This window comes from Schistocerca americana, chromosome 1 (genome assembly GCF_021461395.2).
Source record: "Schistocerca americana isolate TAMUIC-IGC-003095 chromosome 1, iqSchAmer2.1, whole genome shotgun sequence".
Classification (NCBI taxonomy): domain Eukaryota; kingdom Metazoa; phylum Arthropoda; class Insecta; order Orthoptera; family Acrididae; genus Schistocerca; species Schistocerca americana.
Genome location: NC_060119.1, coordinates 555,275,965 through 555,300,809, shown reverse-complemented (window position 1 = coordinate 555,300,809; position 24,845 = coordinate 555,275,965). Strand labels below are relative to the sequence as shown.

At 37.0% G+C, this 24,845-nt stretch overlaps 1 protein-coding gene across 6 annotated transcripts in view; it reads left to right on the top strand.

Annotated features, from left to right (window-relative positions):
• The window catches only part of LOC124606181 (protein abrupt-like), a 260,199-nt gene that overhangs the window by 147,322 nt on the left and 88,032 nt on the right, over positions 1–24,845 (top strand). For 4 of the 6 annotated variants that reach the window (XM_047138173.1, XM_047138165.1, XM_047138158.1 and 1 more), the window contains exons 7-8: positions 11,222–11,352; positions 24,058–24,277. The exons of 1 other annotated variant lie outside the window; for it this stretch is intronic. In XM_047138173.1, coding sequence (XP_046994129.1) covers positions 11,222–11,352; positions 24,058–24,277 — 351 coding nt within the window. Of the gene's footprint in view, positions 1–11,204; positions 11,353–24,057; positions 24,278–24,845 lie in introns of all 6 variants that reach the window. One more of the 6 variants, XR_006978697.1, reaches the window with a different exon arrangement.

Sequence of the window (24,845 nt, the reverse complement as noted above, 5' to 3'; positions counted from 1 at the left end):
GCTCACTGTCCAACATTCTGATGGAGGCAAATGATGTGCAAATTACAGATGAGATGTGGTACGTAATATGTAACAACCAGATTTCAGTTTAAAAGTTCTGTGCTGCAGGTAATAAGTTCAACATAGTAAATAAATACAAGAAGACTATTAAAATTTGGGCTGAGATTGTAGGTACTGGGAGGAGACAAATAAAGCAGATAAGAAAGGAAAGGAAAAGCAAGATTTTAGAACAAGAGAGAAGGATAAACTAATGCAATTAAGACCAGTTAGATATGAGAGGCTTGTTAGAATTGTGTCTTATTTTGAATTCTCTTTGAATGTGTTTGATGTTTTATTTCATTTAGAAAATACTAATTCCATGTGACTTTACTACCTTTTTATAAATTGATCTTAGTTTTTACACACACACACACACACACACACACACACACACACACACACACACACACACGCGTACACGTACAATGCACACACAAGCTGAGACTGAAATTCAGAATTTGTAGATGAAAAATGTACACTTACAAAGAGATGTCTTAACTTCAGAATTTCGTATAGCTTTTATTAATTTTCTGATACAGCTTACTAAAAATGTGAAAACAAAATTACTATTATTTCTTTTTGACACCATACGAGGGATATTTGAAAAGTCCATGCAAAAATAAAAACTACTTACGTGTTTGGATTAAACCTTTTTTATTTTTTGACATAGTCTCCTTTTAGACTTATACACTTTGTCCAATACTGTTCTAATTTGTTGATCCCTTCCGAATAATAGGGATTGTCCAAGTCTGCAAAATAGCTGTTGGTTGCTGCAATTACCTCCTTATTTGAATAAAATCTTTGTCCCGCCAGCCATTTCTTCAAATTGGGGAACAACCAGTAGTCCGAGGGAGCCAAGTCTGGAGAATAGGGGGGATGTGAAACAAGATGGAATCCTATTTCCATTAATTTTGCGACCACCACTGCTGAGGTGTGTGCTGGCGCATTGTCGTGATGGAAAAGGACTTTTTTGCGGTCCATTTGTGGGTGTTTTTCTTGCAGCTCGGTTTTCAAGCAGTCCAATAATGATGAATAATATGCACCTGTAATAGTTTTACCCTTTTACAGATAGTCGATGAGGATTATCCCTTGTGAATCCGAAAAGACAGTTGCCATAACCTTTCTGGCTGAATGAATGGTCTCCTTTTTTGGTGCAGATTCTCCCTTGGTAACCCATTGTTTAGATTGTTGTTTGGTCTCAGGAGTATAGTAATGTATCCATGTTTCATCCACATTGATGAAACGACGCTTAAAGTCCTGCGGATTCTTCCTGAACAGCTGCAAACCATCCTTGCAACACTTCACACAATTCCATTTTTGGTCAAGTGTGAGCAATCGTGAACCCACCTTACGGATAGCTTTCTCATGTCCAAATTTTTATGCAAAATATTATGTACCTGTTCATTCGAGATTCCCACAGCACTAGCAATCCCACCCACCTTAACTCTTCTGTCATCCATCACCATATCATGGATTTTATCAATGATTTCTGGAGTCATAACCTCCACAGGCCGTCCAGAACATTCAGCATCACTTGTGTCCATATGGCCACTCTGAAAATTTTGAAACTACCTATAAACTGTTCTAATCGAAGGTGCAGAGTCACAGTAATGTTTATCAAGCTTCTCTTTAGTCTCCTGAGGTGTTTTGCCTTTCATAAAATAATGTTTAATCGCCAGATGAAATTCTTCTTCGTCCATTTTTTGTCAATCACTCAACTTCCTTGATTCACACGAATGCCAAACACAAAGAAATTGACCAATATAGCTGAAACTTGGGGTACATTCTTTCCAAGGATGCTAGTAACTAAACCTGACCTCGATACGCGCCGATGGTGCCATCTCTTGGACTTTTCAAACGCCCCTTGTATATGCTATAGTATTTGGCATGCCTTATGATATATTATTCAAAGAATTTTTTTACTGTGATGTGTCCTTGCTTGTTTGACTTGACGAAATGTAATGTCTTAATATAAAACATTTGTTGCTACTGTGTTACATCCCACTTCTTTGTCTGCTGTACATTAATAAATTATGAGACAGAATTCCTGGCCAGTACTTACATTCAGGGGCAAAATGTGTTGTGTACTAGACTCTTGCTACTCCGGGCATTCCTTGCATGTGTGAGTGCCGGATTAGTGGAAGTGTCAGATTATTAGAATTTCTTAAATTTAGTGTAAACACCTAGGAATTATACTTTATTAAATCCGAAGATACATTCATTTTAGTAGAAAACTTAGTCCTTGAGTATGTACATATACAGTAGTGTCACTATGAAAAATGTCCCAAATTTTTAGCTGTCACAATGATGACACACGACTTCATTATGGTTTGTCACACAATGGCGTTACAAGCATTATATCAGTACTGTGTGTTTCTGATTGTTGCGTAATGTACTCCAGAAAGATATCTACAGCTTCAGTACCAGAAGTGCGACATATCTTCATATTCTCTCCTCCTATGTCCTCTCCTTCATCACTTTCATCATAACTTTCCTATTCACTTTTGATTATCTCTTTATCTATTAAAGTTTCTTTTAAAAAATGGTTGCTTATCCAGCATTGTACTCAGCAGCAGTAGCTTTCTTTGAAGAACCTCAGTTCAACCTATCTCAAATCTCGAGTTTTTGCTTGAGGTCTAACATCGCATATTTCCTCTTAGAAGCTGTCGTACTGAACTATAAAAAAGGTAGAATTTCAAACAAGTATAGCATTGTTTAATATTGTAATTAGCTAACAACATTATTACACATGAACATTTGTTAAGAGGCTGAATTAGTGAGAGCTTAGTGTACTGCCGATAGACATATATAAAAGTAAAAGTGACACGCTATCTGACTAATAGTTCCTTCCACTTGGAGAAGACTGGGAGAGGTTGGGGAAGGTTTAAAAGGAAGGGCAAGTTACTCAGACCCCATGATGAGAGACACACGCTTGTAATGAAGACAAGGACAAACAAAGATGAAAGGGGAAGTATAAATAATGAAAAAATGACAGACAAGAATCACAAATAATACACAGACAGAAAAATATTATGCCAGAAAGATGATTACGTATATCAAAACCTACATTATTCTGTCTTCAGGAAGGATATGTGACATCTAAAACTCATTTGGAATATCTGCATAAGTGTGTTCATAGAGCAGTGAACATTGTCATGCAAGTTTGTCTGTCTCGCTCTGTTGCCTTACTATGCTTCTTTATTGCATTATAAATTAATCTGTCATCCGTCCCCATATATGACTTTTATATGTATTATTAAAGTTGTATATGACAATATTAAAAGCTGCACACATATATAAAAATAACATTGTGTGTTCTATCTGTTGCATTATAAGTGGCACAATCCATATCACTTCAGGCAGCAGGGTTACCTTCATAGTCTCGGATGTTATTGAATTTAGCATATGTTAAAATTCAGGAGTAAGTAAGAAACACGTATTTTTTTGCTTTCTCCAAAAAAATTCTTGCCCTGTGACATAGGCCTCAAAAAATGACTCTGTGATCACCATTTTGAAGATGCGAATTTCAGAAAAACAGTTCTAGATATTTTTTTACAATTTTTTTTATTTGAAAGATAATTGCTTTATGATTCCAATGGTATCCTCCATTTGGACATATCTTTTACTGTCGCCTTTTGAATTTTTTTTGTAATCTACAGATTTCTTTTTCGAAAAAAACACTCCAGAAAAATCTAGATTTTTTTTCTGTTGATTAGTTCCATGCAGTACTATATTCTCTGTAAAGGAGAGCTTCCACTTTACTAATTTATTTGTTACAATGTTTATTTCTACTGTCTTTGTTGCAGCTATTTCTTATCACTTGCTTTGTTGCAGTTATTTCTTTTCACTTTCATTGTTGCAGGTATTTCTTACACTTAGTTGCAGTTTCTTGATAGTATCATTGTCGTGGTTGTTCATTGCGGGTTTCTGTATTGTAGTTGTTCAGTGCTAATTTGTTTACTGAAGAGGCTTCTAAGAAATCTGAGACCATCCAGTGAGTTCTGTGTTTTTGTGAGGAATTTGCATGTTGACACAGTTGCAGTGTGTTTTTTGAAAAGGACTATTTGAAATGTCTTCTGACTGGGGCCACAGGAGAGTGAAGTGTGCTGACTATTTGCATATCCATGAAAGGGTGATATAGAAGACAAAGAAAGAAACAGACTTTGTTCAGGTTGGGAATAAGTGCTCACATTTGAAGACTCTGTTTCAAAGTGAAGATCTTTCCAGAGGCGACTTTTTGTGTTCTAAATGTTTTGACAGAATAACAGGAATGATAGTATCTGGACAAGGTGAAGCTTCCCATGGTGCAGATGATGCAGGTGTTAGTCCTGTTCAGAAACCGTGGTCAGTGAAGTCAGGTCATAAGCTCTATGCATGAAGAAAGCGCAGAGAAATTACTAAAGCTATGAATGAATAAACTACAGCAAAACTGACCACATGCTTCAAATTAGAAATTCCATCTTCAGAAGAAAATGAACCAAAGCACTCGTGCACCTCTTGCCAGGAATTTTTCACAAAAATCATTTCAGCTGTTGAATATTGTGCATCCTACATTGAAAAAGTGCAAGGTTTAACTATTATTCCAGAGACATTTTCAAAGAAAACAATTTTTAACCACATTCCATCAATATCAAAGTACAAGGTAGACAAATCAATAAATGTGAGGTCTGTAAAAGGAGTCTTTGGAAGACCAGATCCCTATTATGGTCATCCTGTAAAAGCAGCTCAAGTTCAAATATTGCAGTCATTTTATCTGGAAGATAAACAGGACTGTTCTCACCAGAGTGCCAACAGAAAATACACTATAACTGTAACAGTTGAAGATCAAAAAGTTGTGAAAGTGAAGAGATATATGACTTGCAGTATTAAAAAAACTTTCGCAATTTATAAGAGCAATTATACAACTTCACATATTGGAAGATCAAAATTTTATGCACTACGACATAAATGGGTAGTCCCACGGCCACACCTTTATGTGTGTACTGCACAAATTTTGAACTTTGTATTGTAACTTTGAAAAACTTATTAGAGCACGTGACATATGACACCTTGTTTGGGCATATGAAGTCTTTATCAATCTGTGACGTAAAGCGAGAGACTTGTTTGTTTCAAGAATGTGGTGATTGCCCTGGAAAGGGAGGGCATTCTGTACAGACACTTGGCCTGGAAGATGTAGCAGGTAACTCGGCAGAAATTACATATGTGACATGGGAGGAAAATAAACTAATTAAGAAAACTGTTACCTTTGATAGTTTCAGTGATGAACTTGGTAAATGGTCCGTGAAAGCAGTAACACACCAGCATCTGAAGAAATTGCAACAACAACACGTTGCAGAAGTGGAAGGGTGTGTACAGGCTGAAGAACTATGTTTAGTGCTTCACTGTGATTTTGCTGAGAATTGGTCTGTAATTCTCCCACAAGAAGTACAAGGGTGTCATTGGAGTAATGACCAGGTTTCAGTTTTTACAGGAGTGACAAATTTTCAGACCAAGACCACAAGTGTTGCAGCTATAAATGATCGCACAGGACATGACTCAGCACATGCTTTACTAGCAATGCGCAAAATTCTTCAACTGCAAACAAGGGCAGAAAAGATCTTCATTATTGCTGATGGTTCTCCTAGTCGTTTTAAAAGTTGTTACCAGCTGTTTGAATTGAGTAAGTCACTTGTGCCAACTGACTGGTCACAGGAAGGGGCCTTGTGATGGTGTAGGCCTGCTGAAGCACCTCACTACAAAACAATCTTTCCAGATCAAATACAGCTGTGATTCAGAATGCTGAGGTTTTTATGAGAGTCGTGAAATCTTACACATCCACAGCCCTTATTCTTTTGTCCAAAGAGGAAATCGAAGAATTCTGTGAGCAGAAAAAAGAAGAATGGTCCAAACAAACTACTCCTGTGAAAGGAATTCAGAAGACATATTTTTGGACTCAAAGTGATGGACGAATTCGTATTGTATGCACTTTAAAGAGCAAGAAAGAAAAAATTTCATTCATTCGGCCAACACTTCAGAAACAGCAGGATAATATTCAGATTCACAGCCTGAGAGGGGAATGTTTGTGGTGTGTGTGTGTATGACTGTGACTGGTAGATTGCAGAGATCATAGACACCAGTTATGAGTTAAACGAAATTGTAGGGAACTTTACACTACCACTACCCCCCATGGACTAGCTGCTGGATATAGGTTTCCTGCTGAAGGACAGCAACAACGCTATCAGTGCTCACTTCCTGTTCGCAATGTTTTTAAGTTTGTAAGTGCTCCAGTTCCTATTGGTGCAACAGGGAGACATCACTTTATATCAAAGGAAGATACTGAAACCGTGGAATACATTTTTAGTTTATTGACTGATTGATATTAGTAAAAAACAGTGTGCACAGAAGTTGTATTAATTGAAACCTTTAAGTTTTTGGGCCTTTCACATACATTTGGAACCATTTAAAATGCCTGAAAAGTGAGTCTCTTACTCATCTTTCAAAACTAAAATTATGTTAAATAAGGCTAAGTTTTGACATTTTTGGGCCTTTTATGTGATAATGTGGTACCAAAACAGGTTTTACGTATGGCAAAAATTTCAGTTGTTTCTAAAACCTGTTCAGGAAAATGTGAAGAACTAGTGGACATTATGGAAAGGAGAAAATTAATGATACTGGGGATGAGAGAAACAAAATGGAAAGGGAAAGGCATGAAGAAATTAAGGAAACAGTACACACTGTATTGGCATGGAAATAACAAAGAGATGAAGAATGGTGTCAGTTTCATCGTGAATAAAGATCTGGGACATTCAGTACATTAGTGGGAGACTAATAAAGATGACTGTACATTTAGGGAGAGAAAAACTAACTTTAGTATTGGTGTATGCACCTCAAACTGGATAAGAACCAGTTTATTGTAGGTTTGGAAAAAGTCATTAGTAAAGAGAGAGTGATCATTATAGGAGACCGAAATGCATAGATTGGGACAGATAGAACAGGATATGAGAATGTAATGGGACCCCATGGATATGGTAGAATAAATATAGAAGGGGAGCATCTCCTTGACTTCTGTTTGAGAATGGGTTGGTGAGGAAAAATAGTTGGTTTGAGAAGAGACAGAGCCATAAGATAACACGATACAGTTGGGATGGATTACAAAAGACTGTAATTGATTATGTCATCACAGATGAAGAGAGGAGTAGAATGGTAACTGATGTCAGAGAAGTCCCTAGTGAGAGACTTGACAGCGATGACCATCTATTAGTAGTGGACCTGAGAAACTTCCATGTACCAAAAGTACAGAACAAGAAGATCCCAAAAATCAAAGTATGGGAACTCCAGAAAACAGAGAAGAGATCCGAATATCAGAACCAGATAAAATCCATGTTACCAAAAGGTGAAAGGAAAAATGGAGAGGCAGAATGTACCAGACTAAGGTACACTTTGTAAAGGAAGCCACTGAAGTTTGCGAAAAGACAAGTATTATTACAAGATAGAAGGAAACACCTTAGTGAAATGAAAGTGTGAGAGCAGTAATCAGAAAAAGGAATCTCTTCAGGAAAGAGAGGGATAGGGAGAAAAATAAAATGGATAGGCAAAGATCAGAAACCTCGAACAAATGTACTGAATCAAGAAACTGGAACTTAAAAGAACAGTTGCAGAAGAAAAGACCAAGGCACTGAAGATATTCACTCAGAAATTGGAGTAGGACAGTAGAGGCAATAAGAAACTGTTGTATAGGGTTATCAGAGGTAAAAGGAAACCAATGAATACCATAAAAGCTCTTGAAGATGAAAATGGAAGTCTGGTTTGGACAGAAAGTGACATGAGAGAAGTCCTGAAAAACCATTTTGACCACCTATTAAATAGATCAGTTGAAGAACCAAATATTGAACTGGAAATCCACACTTATAATGAGGAAACTCCCATCACCTGGATAGGAACAGAAGCAGCCTTAAAATCTGTGCCTAAAGGAAAATCTTCAGGTGCAGATGAAGTGAAGGCAGACATGATAAAGGCAGCAGGTATCCAAGGCATACAATGGCTGCACCGAGTACTCAATGCCATATGGGCAGATAACAAAATACTTGCAGATTGGAGTAAGAGTGTAATAATTCCCCCGTTTAAGAAAGGTAGCAGGCGGAAACCCACCAACTATAGAGGAATAACCCTATTGTCTTATGGGCTGAAAATACTTGAGAAGATCATAGAAAAGAGACGGAGAACTATCATAGAACCTTAGCTGGAGGGGGAACAATATGGCTTCAGAAGTAACAGATCAACAATAGATCTAATTTTTAACACCTGCATGTTGATGGAAAAGTATTGGGAGAAAGACAAAAACCTGGTCATTGTATTCTTGGATATAGAAAAAGCCTGTGATAGTGTTATAAGAGATAAGATCTGGGAATGCCTGAGGAAAAAGAATGTGCCTGTCGCCACTACTATTCATCACTGTTACGGATACTATAATGAAGAACGTCAAGGAGAAGCCAGGTGAACTGAAGGCATTTGCCTTTGTTGATGACATCGTGATATGGGGTGAAACTGAAGAGGAAGTACAGATCAGACTTGATAAATGGAAATCTCAGTTCCAGAAATATAACCTCAACATCAGCAAGACCAAGACAGTGGTGATGGCAGTCAACAGAGATGGACAACCAGCAAGTGTAAAACTAGGAGACCACCAGCTAGAGTGTGTGGACAGTTTTTCTTACATTGGATGTGTAATCTCTTGTGATAATTTGGTCAGAAATGAAATCACCAACAGAGTGCAAAAAGGATCTGAATTCTACCAACAAGTAAGATAACTTTTATGGGATGACTTGAATCCAAAACCAGCCAAACTGATGATGTTCAATAGCTATTTCATATCAATATTGACCTATGGTATTGAAAGACGCACCCTCACAAAAAGAGGATCACTAAGGCTGCAAGCATCAGAGATGAAATTTCTTAGGTCCACTGTCCAGAAGACCAAGATGGACAAGTTAAGGAATGAAGTGGTGAGGAAAGAAGCCGGAATAAAGACATCCCTATTAGATCGAATTGGCGCATCTAGACTTCGATGGTACAGGCATGTGATGAGAATGGAGCCAACCAGAACAGGCAAAATAAATTTGGAAAGGCAGGTGGATGGGGAGAGACCTCAAGGAAGACCTTGAACCCGATGGATAAACTTGATTAAGGTCAATCTAGTGGCCAGAGGATAGACACTGGATGATGTCCTCTGTGAACAGGTGTGTTTGGACAGGACGAAGTGGAAGAAGCTCATTATAGTACCCAGGAAACTGGAACTGTTAAATGATGGTGATAAAACCTGTTCAACCTAAAAGTGGAAGCTCTCCTTTTCACGGAATATAGTGCTGTATGGTACTAATCAACAGGAAAAAAAAATCAAAAATTTAAGGATTGGCATTGTTGGAAAAAAATTTTCCATAAATTGTAAAAAAAAAATTCAGAATGTTATAATAAAAGAACTTTGACAGATAAGTCCAAATGGAGGATTTCTTTGTAATTATAAAGCAGTTATCTTTCAAGTAAAAAAAAAAAAAACAATAAAATATATAGATTTCTCCAGATATAATAAAAATTTTTTTTTTTGCAAAATTCGCGTCTTCAAAATGGTATGCGCTTTTGGAGGGCTCTATCTTGGAGCAGAAATTTTTTTGGAGAAAGCAAAAAAAATACATGTTTCTTACTTAATCCTTCATTTTAACGTATGCGAAATTCAATATCATCCGAGACTCTGAAGGTAAGATTTTTTTTCTAGCCTGCCTGAATTAATATGGACTATGCCAAGTCATTTTAGATGACATACATCTGTTTAAAAAGCTACATGTTTTGTGTATCTCTGTTCTGATCTTTCTTCACTTTTTGTAAATATATTTATCTTATGTTACTTCACATTGGGGCATCTGTAGCATCTGGATGACAGTAAATTGAGAGTAAAATATAATTGCTTTCAATTCCTAATTTTTTTGCTCTCTGGAGTGTGCTGCAGTTAATTTACCCCTTCAGTAGATATTTAGGTTGTGTCTGGCCAACATAATGTGAAATTCCATGTTAGATCATCAAACTTCTAGATGGTAGCTATTTTTAGTATTGATGTTATGCCTGAGGGATTCATCCTTTGTGCAACTTTCTGTAGACTTTCTTGTATACTATTTCCTTCAGTAGATAAATTTGCAATATTATAAGAATGAAAAAGAAGCAGTCAATAATGATTACACAAAAAGTATTGTTAATTACAAATATTTGGGTTGTATCCAATTAAAATTCATGCAGACCCTTTGCACCCATTATCAGTAACAGTATAAACTTTTACCCATGTGTACTGTTTGCTTGAGAGTAAGGGAAATAAAGCAAAGAAATAAAAAAAGGTCCCACAGGGTCCAGAATGCCTGATGTAATACAGCAAAGTACAAACATCTTTGATCACCTGTAATTGCAAAATTTGGGCAGAATTAAGCACTAATGACCAATGGGAGTAACCTGCAACTTATACTTTTGCTTGTATAACTTGGGTGTTTGTTGCATAGGGATAGACAAATCGACTGCCACTTTTCAAATTTAATTAATGTCCTAACAGTATGTTAATACATTCTCAATGTGTAGATACTGAACTTACTTTCAAGGAGGGACATCCATATCATTGATGGTGTATGTTTTTTCATTCAAATCCAAAATATGATTATATTCAGTTTGCATAACAGTACCTCCAAAGTTTTTTTCCACCCCTAAGTGATGAAGTCTTGTAGCATTTAATACCATTGAACATACTGGAAATGAATAGAACCATTATTGGGAAGCTGTAAATTTTAAAAAGATTGTGATGATAAAATGTTAGAAACTGTACACACACTCGTTTTTAAATAATACAGGCCTTGTTGTGGTTGTTTGTAAACCATTTCAGTTTTGGCACACAGTAGTTTTTGCAGTTAATGTTACAGCACTCAAAGCAGTGATGAGTAATTTCACATTAACTTAGAAAAGTGAATCAATCTGATTATCTTTCTACTTAGATTATAGCACCAACAATAGTCAAAAAATAAGAAATCTGTTCCTGCCCAGAGGTGATTCCACAAGTTTTATTCCACAAGTTTTATTCTTCTTTTTCATTTAACCCACCTACTCCACTTTACCTTTACTCTTGAACCCAGGCACTGCTAGCATGCCGAGTGTTTCAGCTGGACTTGCTTGCCAGGAAACCGTGTGGGCTGGTGTCCACCAACACTGCTGCGGCATGCCATGTCTTCCTGGTCCAGGGACCACTCTGCCCGATACTTTGGAACTCCTCCTAATTTTGTTGGCGATGAACAAGACTCAAAGGAGATGGTAAGTCCTATAAAAATAGTTTTTATATGTTATGCTTTCTGTTAAAGTTGAGGTGAGGTGTATAACAGCTTCACTTTGTAAATAATAATAATAATAATAATAATATGTCGAGTACCAGTTACTCACATGATAGATGTCATAAACTATTTACAGATGAATGGAAAGACTGGTAGAAGTTGACTTTGGGACTTTGGGGAAGATCAGATTAGGTTCCAGAGAAATACTGAAACATGTGAGATAATACTGAACCTGAAACTTCTCTTAGAAGATAGCTCAAAGGAAGGCAGATCTGCATTTATAGCACCTGTAGATACAGAGAAAGCTTTTGATACTTAGGAATGAAATACATTCCTTGAATTTCTGAAGGTAGCAGAGATAAAATACAGGAAGAGAGAGGTTACCTACAACTTGCACAGAGTCCATACTGCAGTTACAAGAAATGAAGAGGATTATTTAAATACAGAAGTTGAGAAGGAAATGAGACAGCATTATAGTCTGCCCTTATGTTATTCGACCTGTACACTGAGCAGCTCAGAGAGGAGAAATAAAAACTGTGACATTTGAAGATGACATTTTAATTCTCACAAGACACAGCAAAAGACTTGTAAGATCAATTAAAAGCAATGAATAGTGTGTTGAAAAGAGTTTTTTGGGGTGAATATCCACAAAAGTAAAATAAGGGTAATAGAAGGTATTCAGATTAAATCATTAATAGATTAAAAAAATCCACTCCACTTGCCATTAATTTCTTATTTATTCCACAGCCAGTTTCAAAACCTAAAGCTGTAGCTTAAAGAGCCACAAACTATGAGCAAGATGAGGAGCTACTGGTGTACAAGTACTATGGGGTTAACATAATGTTGTAAAAGGTAAAGCCATGAAAAGCGGTGTACTCGTACAAATGTGTAGCACTCAGAGGGTCTCACTCACATTGAACAAATGCATGGGGCTGGAACAAAGACGCTAACATAGAAGGAAGGTTCTGGACAAAAACGAATGTGATAGTAGATAAATAAATAAATAAATAAGTCACTGCACTCATGCCTAGGACCAGCAGTCACAGCGCCCGCCTCGGCAGTGTGACACAAAAGTGACCAGTGCAGTCAGCGAGGGAGACAGCTGACCACAATGGTGGAAGTGAGTAATGTAGGAGCCAGTGAGGTGGGGAAACCAAGTAGACAGCCTGAAAAGCGTGGGAGACAGAGGCTGATTAGTCCATCTGCTACGTAAGTGTGGCTCGCAATATAAATGCAGAATAGAACTACAAATATAAGAATAAATATAATAAGATTAGTGTTCGGCAAAAATGCCTGGAAGTCAACATGACAGAGTGAATCGGGATAAAAATATAAAAGATAAAAATACAACTAAAACAGGGGAGACAGATAGTGTATGGAAATATATCAAAAAATTAAGCAATATGACAATGACAACAGGTGAAGTGTGGCAGGAATATGATGTCGGCTATTAAGATCGGTAATAATGTATAGACTAATCTTAAACAGCCAAAACAAAGTCTAAGTAGAACAAGTTTAGTCAGAATTAGAATGAAATACATAAAGGAATAGCAGCACACCCATATAAACAGCATGGTGTATCTTTGCAGCACCACACATAATAAAAGTAAGCAAGGAAAAAAAAGGACATACAAATTAGGACTAGAGAAAGCGAGTAAAAAAATTAAGCCTATGTCTAGTGGTTGAGGACACTTACGATTTGGACACAATGCAGTGACTGAGTCGTTAAAATGAAATAACATAAATTATTTAAATATAAGGGAATATCACTAAATATAATAACATATATATATTTGATACTTGGCATCGTTCTCCTACCACACTTCACCTGTTGCTGTCTTATTGCTCAATTTTTAGATACATTTCCATATACTATCTGTGTCCCCCATTTTAGTTTTAATTTAATAGTTTTATCTTTTTATTCTAAGTCACTCAGTCACATTGACTTGTTGGCATTTTTGCTGAACCTCATGTTGTTATATTTATTCTTATATTTGTAGTTCAACTTTGTATCAGTCTTATGAACCACATATATGTAAGTGGATGCACCAGTCAGCCCCTGTTTCCTGCACTTTTTCGGCTATCTGTTCGGGTTCCACACCTCATTGGCTACTATGTCGGTCACAGCTGGCTGCATGACCAGCTGCATTAGTTTCTTCCGTGTTGTGCTGTTGAGACAGGTGCTTCAGTTGCTGGCCCTAAGCATGAGTGCAGTTACTCATTTATTTACTTATTTCTCTACTATCGAGTTCATTTTTGTCCAGATCCCTCCCTCTAGGTTAGTGTCTTTGCTCCAGCTACATGTGTTTGTTTGATGTTGGTGTGACCTCCCCATAACTGACTGTACTGGCCACCACACATTTATGTTTTCATAATCATGTGAGTACACCACTTTCCATGGCTTTGCCTTTCAGTTTGGTATGTCAACCCCATAGTTTGTATGCACTAATAGTTCCTCCTCTTGTTTGCAGTCCGTGGCACCTGAAGACAAAGCTTCAGGCATCAAAACCAGTCATGCAATAAATAAGATATTTCTGGCAACTAAAGCAAATTTATCCTATTAATATGTTCCTCAGTTGTGGATGTTTGCCTGATAAAATATTTTATACCAAATTAAATCAGGTGATACTGAGTGATCCACATTAGGAAATGAAACACTAAAAATAGTAGAGGATATAAATTGCAGGCTTGCAGTAGTAAGAAAAGTTTTCCTGGAAAAGAAAAATTATTTTAAAAATTAATTTAACTTTTAAGTGCTGTAGGCTGCCCTCTTTTTTATATCAGTTTGGTGGAAACGTTTTATTCTGGCTTTCTGATATGTTTAGACATTGGACATGTAGATTAGTCAGTTCTTGAAAGGCAAACTTACTCTGAAAATATATGCATCATTAGTTAGAGACTCAACAGTTTAGCCTGTATCCTACATGCCCTATCTACTCCGCTCCCACTACAACAAATCAGTCTTATCCAAAAGCTATCAAAGTGATTTAGGATATAAATTAGATAACACACTTGTATGGCACACTCGATTTTATTCGTTCCTTGTTTGCATATCAGTTTAACACGGTTTCTAACACCACTTGGACTACACTTGCATATACTCATCATTCATGATATAAAATGAGTTAACCATTGCAATTCTTTTTGTTACAGTCACCTTTACAACATTAAACATTTCATAATCAACAAATTAATATTTTTAACACAGTTTGCGCAATCATGCTCTCGTGTAGATTTGTGTCTTGCTCATGTGATGGTTCTGGATATGGCTTGAGCGTAATAGACTCACTGCCTCCCTCCACCCAATCTCTAGGCTCCCACTTCTAGAACTATGGAGCATCCCTATCAGCAATGCCACTGTGCCATAGCAAAGAGGCATACTCTGATGTAGGAAAAAACCCCAAGGGATAGATTCGATCAATTGAATGCTGGATTGTCCCCCTAATTTTTTTCCAAAATCGCTGCAAAAATGGCAATGGTGCCCTCACTTTCAAACAGTATCATTCTTCAGTAACAGTAGGATTATCTCACACACGCTCCACAGCCATTTATACCAAATAATTTGCAAAATCTTTACAAAGTTTGAAATATTTGACAAAAATGTTTGGGAAATTCATTAAATTCTTTTCAGTATGATATATCAAGAGTGGAATTCCATATTTCTAGCTGAAAGGAGAACAACACAAAACAAATCTTGAAATTCAAAAACATGTCACTTATGTGATCCAAAAACCTATGAACTGTTCAGATTTGTAGCAAAGTACTACATTTTTAGGCAAATGCTTTAATTGTAATGTAGCAGTCGGTCATATCAAACATAACAAATTCTATAAAAAGCAGGGAACGTGAGAGATACAACTTGATAGCTTGAAAACTTTTCTCTGGAACAAAACATAATACAAAACACTAAAATGATCCTAATCTTTTAAAATCATATTTTTTCACTGGACTCTGATCAATGTAAATGACAATATAGACAAACGAAAATAGAAAATTTTGCTATAAAGAAAGCACTGCATTTACAGACAATAGAACAACTTTACGCATGTGTATGCAAGTTTTTGCAACCTATAGTAGACGCACAGTGAGATAACAGTTGTTATGAAAGGGAGCCACACACAAGAACTTTGAAGCAGAACAGTGCTGTTCACAGCTGGCTGCACATCTCCTTGCTGTAATTGTCACCTGAGGAGGTTTGGGTACCTCGTTTGCCATCAGTGCCCTGTCGGCTGCTGTAGTCTCCCCTGCAAATGGTTCCTTCAGTGAATGCCTAAAACCTTGTTCACTGTGTAATCTGCCCATTCCTCGCCTTGTTATCTGGCTGCACAGCATCATAGTGCTGGCAAATGCAGTGCGCAGTCACCGCCAGTTCCCAGCGTGAAACAAAATTCATTGTATGCGCCGTCTGCTTCTGTGGTAACACTTTACTGTTGCTTGTACCTGCCACACAACCTAGCAAGCATCACAAGTTCTATGCCTGCCTACCTCTTAACTCTATCATCATTATGTTTTAATATTTTTAATATGCAACACTCTAAATACTTGGCTGCATATATTTATGTTCACATTGTGCAATTGTATACATTTAACACTTCCGCTATTGTTTTTTATCAAAATTAATATTTCCATAGTGCTTCGTCTTTCTAAAAGAAACATTTTGTTACAACTATGTTTCACTGCTAATTATAATTAACAGTCACAAAAATTGCACTTTAAACACTTCATTTATAACACTAATTGCTTTCACTGCTCTTCTCCTCTTCCTCTTCAGAAAGAGACAGTTCCTTGGTAAAATATTTCTTTGCATTTTCAATGTATTCATTACCATGGATCCTATCAGCCTGGCACATGTCAAGTTCGAAAGTATTAGAATGCTTCAAAGCAACAACCCCCTATAGGGTTCGTTATGCACATGGTGAAACACTTTTTTAATCTATCGTCCCTCTGTGATTGAACATGCCTGTGTATTGAAACAGGTCCCTAACCATGTACACTATAAGATGCACTATCTTGTTATATTGTCTTTTTCATGCTTCAGCTCTCCTATGAAGCATTTGTTTGGCCCTTTTAATTTTTTCTGCCCTTATTTAGCAATCAATGCAGTGTTTCCCTGTTTAATGTGTTTTCATCAACCAATTGGTGGTAAAATCACAGAGAGCAATGAAGCTTCTCAGTTGCTTCCTATTTCTTGGTGTCAGAAAATTTCTTATTGATGTAAGCTTCTCAAGGTATTTCTGAATTCTGACTTATGAAAATTAAGTACAGCGCCTGCATGTTCACATCTTTCTAATATCTCCTCCAAGATCCTTAATTGTTTCCTTTACATTTCACTGGCTGCTAACATTGATTAACATTGATAGCATTTCAGCTGCTTTTCTATCAATATTCCTAATCCCATATATTTTGCTCCTGACTTCTTCCCATGTGAGCTCATTTGCTTCTTGTGCACTGACAGGAATTGTACTCCTGTGTCTATGGTTTACTAAATTTTCCTCTTCCATTTAATCTTCACTCAGCTAGCTTTACAAATTGACCAAAGACTAGTTGTGTGCCCACATATTTTAATTTCAGTTATTAGAATAATTACCACCTTATCTTTTACACAACATCTTCTAGTTTATATTCTTGTTTTTCACATAGTTATTCACCTTTATTACATAAATATTTCTTTATACTCGGTCTGTGTTTGGAGGCCCTACCATATATGTTTCACGGCAGGTTCTGCTCCACCGCTTTGCCTCCATCTGTTGTAGCATTCTTCATGCATGCTACATTTTTATTCCCCTCTACCACTTGTCCCTCACTCATCATGAGATCTGAAAGCGTTACTGCTGTGTCCACGACCTCTGCTGGTTCTCTATTTGTTCACCCATGTTCATAATGTGTTCCGCACTGTGGTGCTGCATCCTGAAACAGTCTTTGGTCACTTCTGGTGGCCTATCCTCCCATTCTGATTGTGTAAATGTAACCCTGGCCTGTCCCACAGAGTCAGTAATAGTTTCTATTAAATGATTACATACTTCTTGTGGCAGCCTTTGTATTACCCATCACACCACATTTGTCTCATCATACAGTGTGTCAAGATACTGATTCCTCTTTAATGGAAAACTACATATAGGAATTAATATGTCATCGTGTTTGCTCATAATAATTTTTTAGGAACATCACCTCAAATTCTGAATAGGTTAAATGTTTCTTATCTAAGTGTGTGCCCCAGTTATATGCTTTGTCCTCCATTTCATTTATGGCAGAAGCAATTTTATTCCTTTCATCCCATGATTTAGGTGACAATCCCTGGAAATTCTTCATAAACTAAACAGGGTGCAGCTTGCCTCTGGGGTGGAATTTACTGAACTTACAACTGTTTCTGAACTCCACTTGAGGGTCACTTTTGGTCACTACTGCAGTTTGGCCACTTAATGTGCTTAGTCTCTCAGTTTCAACCTACTCGGTCTGTTGATCAATATTTTGTTGTACTTTCTGTGCTTTTGCTGCCGCCTCCCTCCATGTCTTTCAACTCATTCTCGATCTCTTCTACTCATTTATTAATTTCTTCTCATCCTTGTGCTTTCAAATTTGTGAAAACTGCTATCACATTTATCTCGAGTGTTATGCTCTTCTGCATCTGTTTTTGTAGTTCTTTTATTGGTGTGACTACTTTTTCCTGTTTCCCCACTTGCAATTTTATCTCCTTGTTTACTTTCTCTTGTTCTTCCTTCTCTTTCTTTAATTCAGTATCCATCTCTTTCTCCCATGCTTTAAACCTTGCCTCAAAACTTGCAAATTGTTTTCCATGATCTTATTGAAGTTCTTTAGTGTCTGATTTAAGTTCGCTTGATATTGATGATTTCCTTTCTTTTGGTCGCCTGTCTGCTTTTTCATCTAACTACTTGAATGCCTCCATGAACCAGTTCCTCCTCTTGGTTTGGACATTCATGGAAAACGTCTTTGATGTCCCACGGCTTCCCGCCTCTCTGTTTCACGTGTGGTCTGACTTCCTGCACTTTCCTGCTCCATGCTATCTTCAAAGAATAATTTTGTTGAGTTAGCTGTCAGACTTTCTTTCCCTTCAGATTCATTTTCTTGTATCATTTCACTACCTTACAACCAATTTTCCCTTTCTTCTAAATTTGAGTGATAGTCATCCTCATTTGAAACACAATTCTGTTTGATTTCCTCTACAAGCTATATTGGTTCCATTTTACACTATTGGAAATTTACTACTATTTTTCTGAATATTATCCCAAATTTACTAATATCCACAGTTCTAAAATTGCACTGTTTCATCACATACAATTTTACGTATACTTAATAGCTTATGCAGCATCTTCCATTGAATATTTACTGCTACACTGTTAATCAGTATTTACGGCACTGTTTTTTCGTTAATGGCCTACAGCAACTTACAACACTTACGTTTTGTACTTGTGCTGCTGTTGGCTGCTGGCTGATGATCATTGTGATGTGACATCTGCTTGATCCGTTATTCACCAGTTTATCTGCCTTCTTCTTCTTTCTTGCAATGGCTCTTCCGTCATATCCAAGATGTTTAGGAAACTGTTCCTTCCTTTGTTCTTCTTACAATTGCATGCAAGGTTCTTGCAGTCCAGGTTGTCACACGTCGCCATGTGTATGCTGCCCCCCCTTTTTTTATATCAATTTACTGGAAATTTTTCCAGTTTCAGTCTGGCTGTTTGATATTTTTAATACGTCAGTAGTTAGAATCTCAACTCTGTAACCTGTGACACGTGCCCTATTTTCTGTATCCACACTAACACAAATCAGTCCCATCCAAAAGTTATGAAAGTGATTTAGATTATAAATTAGATAACATATTTATACAGAACACTTGATTTTATTTGTTCCTTGTTTGCATATCACTTTAACATGGTTTCTAACACCACTTGGACTACACTTGCATATACTCATCATTCATGATATAAAATGAGTTAGCCATTCCATTCTTTTTCTGTATCATCACCTTTTCATTATTAAACATTTCATAATTGACAGGTTAATATTTTGAACACAGTTACCACAATGGCGCCCTCATGCATATTTGCTTCCCACAATCGTGCTCTCGTAGCATATTCATGTCCAGCCCTGGCTATGGCTCAAGTGCAACAGACTCACTGCTTCTCACCAACTGATGTCTAGGTGCCCACTTGCACCTTCCAGGACTATGGAGCATCCCCACCAGTGATGCCGCTGCACTGTAACAAAGAGGAACCCAATGCTGCAGCAAAAAGCGTAAGGGTAGATTTGAACTGTCGTATGCTTCATCAACATATGTACCCTTACAGTGCTAGACAATTTTTTCTAAAAGTATTTGCATGGAGCATAGCCTTGTATTGAAATGAAATTCAGACAATAAATAGATCAGACGAGAACAGAATAGAACCTTTTGAAGTGTAAAAAATGGTGGGATTAAGTGGGTAGATCAGTTAAGTACTGAAGCGACACTGTGCTGAATTGAGGAGAAAAGAAATTTATGGCACAATGAAACTAGAAGAAGGTAACAACTGATAAGACACACTCTGAGGCATTTAAGAATCCTCATCTTGGTAACTGAAGTAAGTATTGGGGATTGAATTGCAGAGTGCGACCAAGGCTTGACTATACTAAGCAGATTCAAGTGGATCCGCAATGCAGTAGTTATGCAGATGTGTAGAGGATTGCACACAATAGATTAGCTTGAAGAGCTGCACCAAACCAGCCTTTGAAGAAAAACAATAACATTAATAAACTAATGATCTGAGCCATACTTTGTATCCCATTTCCAGGGGAAAGGGGAGGGAGCATTATTTAGTTTGTTAGTTAGATTTTCCATAGATCATGATCATGATACATGCAGTAATGTGGACTGTGTCAACTAACTTAATATTACACACACGATTAAACAAAAAAACATTTACAGGGTTAGGTGCTGGCTGCTTATGAGTTTGTAATGGACTATTTATTTACATTTCAAGAATTCCTCTATGGTGTAGGAGTAGTTGTTACAGAGAAACAACTTAAATCTACATTTGGAATCACTTCTGCTGTTTGTAAGATATTTTACTCTCAAAGACAGATCATCAAGAGTTTATTGTTGTGAACATCGCTTGTGTGTGTGCCAAAGTTGATTCATCAGAGAGTGCCAATCATTCTAGTACTGTGTTTATAAATATCTCTATTATTCTCTAACTGCAGTGGATTGTAAACAATGAAGTCCATCAATGAATACATGTACCTTGAGGCTGCGGTTAATGTATCCAACTGCTTATATAGATACTTGCAAGGTCTGTATGTGTGAACCCTGTCATAATTCTAATTACTCTAGTAATACAATGAATATCTTTTGTGTAAGTGATGAGGTACATTAAACTATTATCCCTTAGGACACAATGAAAAACCCAAGAACTTAGAACTTTCTGCTTTGTTGTTATTTCTTGTTAATACGCTACTAGTGTTACCTGTTAGTGTCTATTAATAGGGAAGGTGGTGTATTTTTGTCTGTATAAACGTGGATGAATAGTGTGTTTTCTAATCACATTTGAGCAAACCATTTAATAACGTTAACAAAATATATTTTACTATTTTTTCTGTTAATATTTCATTGCTTGGTGTGACAATAATCTTGCAAAACATGTTAAAAGAAGTAATTGTGTTTTTCAGATTTGAATATAAAATGGCAGATCATTAACATAGAACAAGGACAGCAGTGGTCACATGATTGAACCCTGCAAATTACTTTTTGCGATATATCCCCATGCGGATGACAGGTGTCCCTCCTTATATTATCTGAATATCCTAGTGTAACTTTCAGCACTCTGTTTCGTAAATAGTAACTAAACCATGCAACCCACAAAACGTAATTTATTTTTTAAAATTGTATTATTTGCTGAGTGAAAGTATAGGTTGCTGCCTTAGTAGTGCAACCCTTTTGAAACTTAAGCTACTATTGGTGACTATCCCATTACTACACAAGTGGCTGACAACCCAAGAGCACATCACCCTATCAAAAATTTTGGACAGTAACAAAAGGAGCGAGGCTGACTAGTAGTTATTGACATCCATGCTGTCACCTTTCTTATAGAGAGACGTAACAATGACATATTTTATTCTGTCTGGGAAAATACTCTGAATTAGTTATAACTGACACATATTTTTGAAAAATCATGATTTGCACAATAACTGTGTGTTACTTTATTGAAATCAACCAGTTTCAGTTAGAGAGTAGGCCATCCAGTGGTGTGTATATAGTTTGAAAGAGACCATAATTTGGCATTACCAAGCACAATCATCATGTAGGTATACAACATTCATCACATAATATATGCTTACAAAACATCTTCAGTTACAGGATATATGTCAAATCATAATAACTTGAATCTATGTCAATGCTGAAGACCAACTACAATATGCTGGAAAGTATCCAGCGCAGACAGGTTTTGGTAGAGTTGGTTGTTAATGTAGATTCAGGATGTCACAATTTGAATTGTGTGCTGTAATTTATGTTATTTTGTAAGTGTAATACTTCAAGTAATTTCATTGTTTTTCCATTAATTACTCTTATAGTTTTCTCGAGTGTTTCTGGACTGTATATGCAGCTCGTTGACATAATGTGTATCATGAGCTGACAAACCTTTTGCCACGAGATGAGCTTGTTGTATGCACACATTCTCTATCAGGTAATTTTCAAAATACCGTGTGGGGACTGCATACTGTAACTGTAACAGATAATACCTTTCGAATATTAACAGGCCTCTTCATTCTGATTTGTACAGAATTTACTTACACTGATAAGCCAAAACATTATGACCACTGCCAAAGAGGTAGATGGATAGTGGAACCACCACTAGACACTAAATGGTTGGATGACCATGACTCTTCATGCAGCATAGCGTTCTGAGGCTTGTCTGCTCTGCAAAGTAGGATAGATGGTGATCTGTGGCATCTCTGCTGAAAGAGCACAAAGCTGGTGAACGCATAACTGTTTTGGAGCACACTGTTCATTGTAAATTGTTGAACATGGAGCTCTGCAGCAGACAACCCTTACGAGTTCACATGTTGATCCAACAACATTGTAATTTATGGTTACAGTGGGCATGGGACCATTGGGATTTGATCATCAATCAATGTAAACATGTTGGCTCTTCAGGTGAATCACACTACATCGATGGTCGTCTCCACAAACGCTGTCATCGATGGGAACGGTGGCTCAAAACGTGCAGCATGCCATGGACGCAGGCTAGTGGAGCAATATTATGCTATGGGAGAGATTCTCCTGTGCTTTCATGGGACCTGGGGTAGAAATCAAAGACACGCAGACAGCTGCAAAACACCTACATCCGTTCACGTTTGATGTCTTTCCCAATGGCAATGTCATCTTTCAGTAGCATAAATGTATGTGTCTCAGAGCTGGAACCATGCTACAGTGGTTTGAGGAGCATTACAGTGAAATCACGTTGATGTCTTAGGAACCAAATTCACCTGATATAAATCCTATGGAACCTGTCTGGGTCACTATCTAGCACCATCACTGCGTACACAAATCAGCGGCCCACTATTTACATGAATTATGTAACCTGTGTTTAGAAATCTAATGCTGCATACCCCCACAAACATTCCAACGAACTGTTGAATCCTTGGTACTCAGAAACAGTGATGTACTTTGTTCTAAAGACTGACAGACAAACTATTAAGCACATAGTCATAATGTTTTGGCTCATCAGTGTAGTTCTCTGTTTTTCAAAGTCTATTTAGTTTTTAGGAATGTGGTGGCTTCTCTTCTATCCATAACAGATCTACATCAATACGCAGCTGATTTATAACCCTTTACTTTATGATTTTCTGTCCCTGTACTCTGACTGACAAATGCTGTCAATGTGTTTACAGCTACTGAGTCTGCAAAACAAACTAACAACTCCTTTACTTTATTTTTAACCCCACCAATATTTTGATGAAGCAAGTTGATTTTCCCTTTCTCTTTACCTTTCCGTGTATTCTTAAACGATGAATTGGGAGTCTCTGACAATTAAATATGTTTAATACTTTCTTTCTGAATTCCAAATTTAACCTAAAAGAGAAGTCTCATCTGACACCAACAACCACAAGGATTAGCCTTTGTGTGGTAGTAGACACTTTATGCTGCTTTCTTATGCTTTCTGCTAACAGATCTAGCTTTTCTTTAAACCTCCTATTCAGTTGTAGATGATGAGAAGAATATTTCCATCTTCCTGTAGCATCCACTGGGCAACAATAATATAAGATTTTACAGTCATCGCAATTAGCCTCCCCAGCCATTTACTCACCCTACAGCATAGTTAATTCTGGCTGGTCATGGTACCAAAAAACCTCCATAAAACCCACATTTATGTGTTCGGCATCAGCTCCTATTTTGAACAGGTCACATACCAGGTTGTTTCAAGCTCTGTCGGTCAGCACCTGGTCATCTTTGCTAGAATCCTTAAACATTTATCTTAGCTTTTCTGTTAGATGTTGAGATTAGCACTTTGTTTCACAAAATTTGAACCTGGAAAACTTAATTTTTCCTGTAGCTGTTGACTTACATCTTTCTTATGACAGCTGTCTATCAGCAGATAGAGAGAGAGAGAGAGAGAGAGATAAAATATCTAATTTTCATTGATTATTAGATATTACACTGTGTAGAAATGTTAATTAAGTTTTGGCCTCTTCATTCTAGGTGCCTTTGGCTGCTGGTGTCCTGGTACCTGCTTCTCTGCTGCAACGAGTTAATCGAGCTGACTATCGGAAACTCACCCGCGGTCTTGCATCAGCTCTTTTCTCACCCCTTGAACTAGGATCAAGTTCAGTGACTGGTCAGCGGTGGACTCGAGCAGGATATTGCTCAGGCCGACCAACGAAACCTGCTCTGGATCGGCGTCGTGTGGAAGCCATTCTCGGTGTGTCTATGTTGATACAGTTGTACCATTCTTTATAACTTAATAGCAGAAAAGAAGCATTAAGTAGACATTAGTGGGAAATAGTAACCTAAATCATAGAAAGTAATGTAAATGCATGAGAAAAAATAAGAGGTGATGATTTTTGAATTGGTGAAGATAATTCAAATGAGCAACGAATAAGAGAACATATTAAGGAGGACACACAAGGAGAGTGAAAGAATGTAGAAGTGGAAGAAATTGTATGATGAGATTCTGGGTATGATGGGAAGGGATGTCAGTGAAAAGTAGTAGAAGAAAGGTTAGGAAAAATAAAATAAAGGTATGTAATGTAATAGAGAAATGGAAATATAAAATTTTATTTTTATTAACAGCTAAGATGTAGTTCATATTAGTGTAGCTTGTATCCTCCTACCCAGTCCTAATTTCATGTCCTGGTTTCCACTCCTTTTTTGCAATACTTAAAACAGTTTCTTCTAAATTTTACTTCTTGTTTTTTTTCCTATAATTACACTATACAGGATATCTGAAATAAAAGCTAACAAAAAGATTAGTGAAATTCGAGCTTTTG